Source organism: Populus euphratica, unplaced genomic scaffold (genome assembly GCF_000495115.2).
Source record: "Populus euphratica unplaced genomic scaffold, PopEup_1.0 scaffold2730.1, whole genome shotgun sequence".
In the NCBI taxonomy this organism is placed as follows: domain Eukaryota; kingdom Viridiplantae; phylum Streptophyta; class Magnoliopsida; order Malpighiales; family Salicaceae; genus Populus; species Populus euphratica.
Genome location: NW_011502562.1, coordinates 13,999 through 18,942, shown reverse-complemented (window position 1 = coordinate 18,942; position 4,944 = coordinate 13,999). Strand labels below are relative to the sequence as shown.

At 28.4% G+C, this 4,944-nt stretch overlaps 1 protein-coding gene across 1 annotated transcript; it reads right to left on the bottom strand.

Annotated features, from left to right (window-relative positions):
* Positions 1 to 6: 6 nt before the first annotated feature.
* LOC105119291 (uncharacterized) lies at positions 7 to 855 on the bottom strand. Its single transcript, XM_011017413.1, has 2 exons — positions 648 to 855; positions 7 to 283 (listed from the first exon to the last, which is right to left on the bottom strand). Exons 1-2 carry the CDS (start codon positions 737 to 739, stop codon positions 13 to 15), a joined length of 363 nt encoding a protein of 120 aa, XP_011015715.1. The 5' UTR covers positions 740 to 855; the 3' UTR covers positions 7 to 12.
* Between the last annotated feature and the right edge of the window lie 4,089 nt (positions 856 to 4,944).

Genomic DNA, 4,944 nt, shown 5'->3' with positions numbered 1-4,944 from the left:
ATACCCAGTTTATCAACCAACCAAGATAAAAGTATTATCTACAGTGTGGATAAAGTAAGAGAGAAAGAGAGAGAGAAAATTACCTTCATATGTATAGCAAAGCACAAAAGCATCTAAATTTCCCAAAATTACACATGCCTTATCCACTGCTTCATCAAAACTTGCCTCCCTTTCCTCTTCCATATCCATTTCAACTGCCTCCACTGGAAAAGCACCTTTGATTGCACCTGTTATCTTCTCGCCGATACTCCTTAAAACCTTCTCATTTCCCATCGAAACCAATCTGATCATACATCGCCAAATAACATATTATTCAATAAAACAATATGGTTGACTAAAATAAAGAACACAAACATCTTAAACATTAACTTTCAGTATTTTCCTAAGAATAAAAAGTCCTTCCTCTGCTTTTGTAAGCATAATAAAAAAATCAACTGTCAATTGTAGCCCGCAAAAATTCCATTTTTGTTGAAAGAACAAATGAAAAGATTTCTTGAAAGGAACTATTAGTACTTTGGATTTCATGAAGGAAAAAGAATAATAAACGTAAGAAAGTAAAATTCAAAGATTGAAACCATCATTTGGTAACATTCCCTTTGGTTTCCAAACTATTAAACATGAAAGAAAGAACGAAACATATTCTTAACCTGCATCCTTGTTTAACCAAATGAAAGGCATTATTCTGTGAAATCTCATCTCCGTTTGAAGTAAGCAACACTTTATTTGCCCCACTTCCCATTCTCCAATCCAAACTTGAATTTCAAAAGAAATCATGTCAATTAAAACAACAACAAAATAAGTAATCATCCAAAATACACATAATTCACGTTAAAAAGAAAGAAAAGAATTCTCTACCACAGAGATGATGGTACCTGACACAACTAATTGAATGAAGTGAAAGACAAAAGAGAGATGTCTCGTAAAATGAATGAATGCTAGAGCTGTGTCTGTCCGTCACGAGTGGAGCTGCCTTCTTTTTATTTCGGTTCTGTGCTGTGTGTCTCAGCAAAATTCGGCTATTCTTCATTTTTATTAGATTTATAAAAGACAGAAACCATCCTTCTCACCATCTTGAGATAAATAAGGGGTGTTTTCATTTTTATTTTTATTTTTCTGATTCTAATACAATTTTCGTACTAGTTTATATATTTTTTTTATTAATTATATAAATTTTAAAATTAATAATTATATAAATTTTAACTACCTTGAAAAAAAAAAAAACCAAACTCATAATTATTAAAAACCAAACCCGAAACTTCATTATTAAAAACCAAACCCGAAACCAGATAGTTAAGCTAATTCTCAATGTTTAAATAATGGGTGTCTTATTTGCACGTGCAGTGGATGATCATGTCACGTGATTTGGCACCGCCTCAACAACCACTAGCGCGGCGATATTGCCGAGTGGAGGGACCTCGTTAATTTATTTTAATAATGCTGGGAAATCCTAGTGAATTACTTGATGAATAAAGCACAAACCTTTAAAAAGTCGTCCTTTATTGAGTTCCCAAAAAGAGATTATCTCCTTTGAGGTTTTTTATCTATACTCTTCACAAGTTTTTGAAATTTCATTTTTTCTTCTAAATGATGCCGTTTTTACTTTTATGAAAAAGTAGTCTTCAACTCGGAATATGTCTGTGTTTGATTTTCTTCTCGCAAAGAAAATAAAACAAAGAAATGTGTCGGTGTTAGATTTTTTTTTCTCGAGAAAAAGACGGGGGACTCCATTGAAGATTAACCAAACCTTTAGAGACCTAATTGAGACTAAATATTATGGGGGACTCCATGGAAGATTAACCAAAACATTAGAGACCTAATTGAGACTAAATATTATTTGAGAACTTAATTTAGATTAAAACTTTTCATAATGTTTTTAGTTTGAAAATATATTGAAATATTTTTTATTTTAAATCATCTAAAATTATAAAACAATAATTTTAAATATTATTTGAGAACTTAATTTTGTATTTTTTATGTGTTATGTATTGCATACTATTGTATTGTACAAAAAATAAAAGCCATGTCATTCTATTTATAGAGAAACATGATAACTCTATAAATGACAAAATCATTGATTTTTTTAATAAGATTTAAAACTTTTTTCAAATCTCATTCCACCTTGCGCAAGTGATTAGTATTTAAAAATGTATTTTTATCAAGGTTTTATATCATCATTTTGTACACGAAGTATCAATAACTCCTTAATTAAAGCATGTTTTATAATAACGTATCTAATAATATAAGATACCTTTAATTTGTGGTAAATGTTCATTTTAAATGCAGGCCTATCACATAAATGAAAGGATTGATTGATGAATTTAAGAACTGAAATTAAAAGGACAAAAAGATGGTCAAACTTAGAAAAGAGATGTCAGTGCAATCCAAACCCGGAACACTGTTCGGTAATTGGGTCATATATGGAGCTGTAGATCTCAGATTTAAGTCTACTTTATATGGATGGAAAGGTAAGATATAGGCCTACAACTTTCATATGGAGCCCAAGATCTAAAAAGGTCATTTTCAAGTCCAAATTATAGCAACAACAAAGAAGTCCGAATCTGTCTTCCAGCCCGAGCACTGTTCGGTATTTGGCTCATATCTAGCATTCTAAAAGTCCAAATGACCTGAAGTTTTTACACAAGAAAGCTGAGACAATTTCCTACAACTTTCATGTTTCAGGTGGCTCTAATTTTGATGTTATCAATGACGTTTTGGGCAGACAAGAGAAGATAAGGATTGTCACCAAGTCAAAAGTTGGCCACCTACTCATCAATTAGTCATCAAATCAATAGTTCCCAATTTTGGCCTATAAAAGGAGGCATTTGCCATACATTTAGGCATCTTGGTTTCCAGATCAAGATTATGCTCTTGCTTTCTCTCTTTGTATTTTTTGTAATGTTTATGCTTTGCTTTCATTAATAACAAGTTTATGCCTTTCATTTCCTTTCATTTACTTAGTTAACTTTTATCTTATTTATGTTCTTGTTTTGTTTATTTATTTTTCTTTCTTTCATTATGTTTAGCTAAGTTTATTATGTCAAGGTAAAAAGGTTACACTAATGGTGTAAGAATAAGTATAGTGTAAACTTAATATGGACTTTAATGTTTGATACTAACATGTTTTGTATTTGTTATCTTGTTCGCTCTTTAATACTTTGCTTGTTAAATGACTAATCTTGATTTATGTTGTATAACACTTGGTACAACACTTGGTACAACAAATGCTTGACACTTTCATAGCCCATACTGTATGGTATAACCGATACCTAAGCTATGAAAGGAACTTGATTTGTTGTTAACATAAGTTATAATCATGAATGCTTGACGAGATTTACAAGTATTAGCATTAATCAAATAAGATGACTAATGTAATCATGTTAACAATCTATAATCTGATTGGAACCTTCTTTGTGTGTGGTTTCCAATTGAATAATAAGAGTTTATACTATACTTGTTTGACATACCATTAATGAATCCTCTAACCTTGACATTTATTGTTATCATTGTTTAATTCTTACGTTAATCTTCCATCTCAAAGTTCTCATCAACTTCTTCTTCCTCCTCCTCTTTATTATTATTATTATTATTATTATTATTATTGCTACTATTGTTGTTGTTGTTGTTGTTGTTACTATTATTGTTGTTTATAATTTGTACAATTAACCTCTCTGTGGTTCGACCCCGGTCTTGCCGGGTTATTTATTACTTCGACACTCCTGCACTTGGGAGAAGACATCAATCTTTTAGTCGTGTCAGCAAGGATTTACAATCAATAATATTTGAGAACATATCAAATATTTTCTCTAATTCACATAAAGTGATGAATCCTCTTTTGATTATTTAAATACCTTTATGTAATTCATGTTATACTCAATATCTACTCGTTTGTTACTCTTAATTACGACAACGTATAGCATGATCAAAATATAACATTCTCTATATAAAATAATTTAGTGATCTCAAGTCTAAGGATCACTTACATAACAATCACGTAACATTTCTATATACACATATAATCTCTATATATGAAATTCTCATGTAAGTCAATTTAATATACATGTCATCTCACAAATATCTACATGTTAGTTTTAGGTATTCTTTAAACCTCAACTTGAAAATTGTTTTTTTTTTCTAAAGGAAAGAACATAATATGTATCAAGTTCAACAACTCTAATCAATATTCTTTCTTAATAGAGCATTGACCAATAATATTTAGAAATAATACTTTGATGCAATCGAAATCTCATAATTATAATAATTTTATAATTTTTTTTGTAAAACATTTTTGTTTCAATAATTTTATCTTTACTTTAAATTCATTAATAAAAAATTTGATAATTATTAAAGATAAATAATTTTTTATTAATAAATTAAATATATTTATATAAACAAAATCAATGTCACATGTAACCAATTGATTGACTACATGACATATAAACCAACAAAAAATAAATACATAAAACAATTAACTTAAAACACAATAAACATATAAACAACAAAGCTTGGTCCACAGAAAACTCCTTAAAGAAATCATCATTATCCTTGATAAAAATACACAAATTATTTTTTTGGTATTTTTTAAATTTAGACTAAGTCTTCGTGTGCTTAATAAATTTGTTATTGAGTCTCTTATGCATGCAAAATATAAAAATTATTTTTTTTTTAATTTTTTGGTACTTTCAAGAAATGATCAATCATGCAATTTTTTTGGTTTTTTGTCTTTTTCTTTTTATATTTTTTATTAAAAATGCAAATATGATTTTTTTTAGAAACTTTATCATATGCAATTTAAAACACAAATGGATTTCTTTAAAGAAGGATTTTTTTTGTTTTTCAATTAAAAAAATTATTTTATTTAATATTGCAAAAGCATCTCAAATACAAATTTACAATCCCAGATATTAAATGTAAAGGGTAAAACAATTTAAAAAACTCAAAATTAAT

Coding starts and splice junctions, on each gene's coding strand:
- LOC105119291 (XM_011017413.1), bottom strand. CDS start 739: ATGGGAAGTGGGGCAAATAAAGTGTTGCTTACTTCAAACGGAGATGAG. Junction 284..647: donor TTGGTTAAACAAGGATGCAG/GTTAAGAATATG, acceptor ATGTATGATCAG/ATTGGTTTCGATGGGAAATG.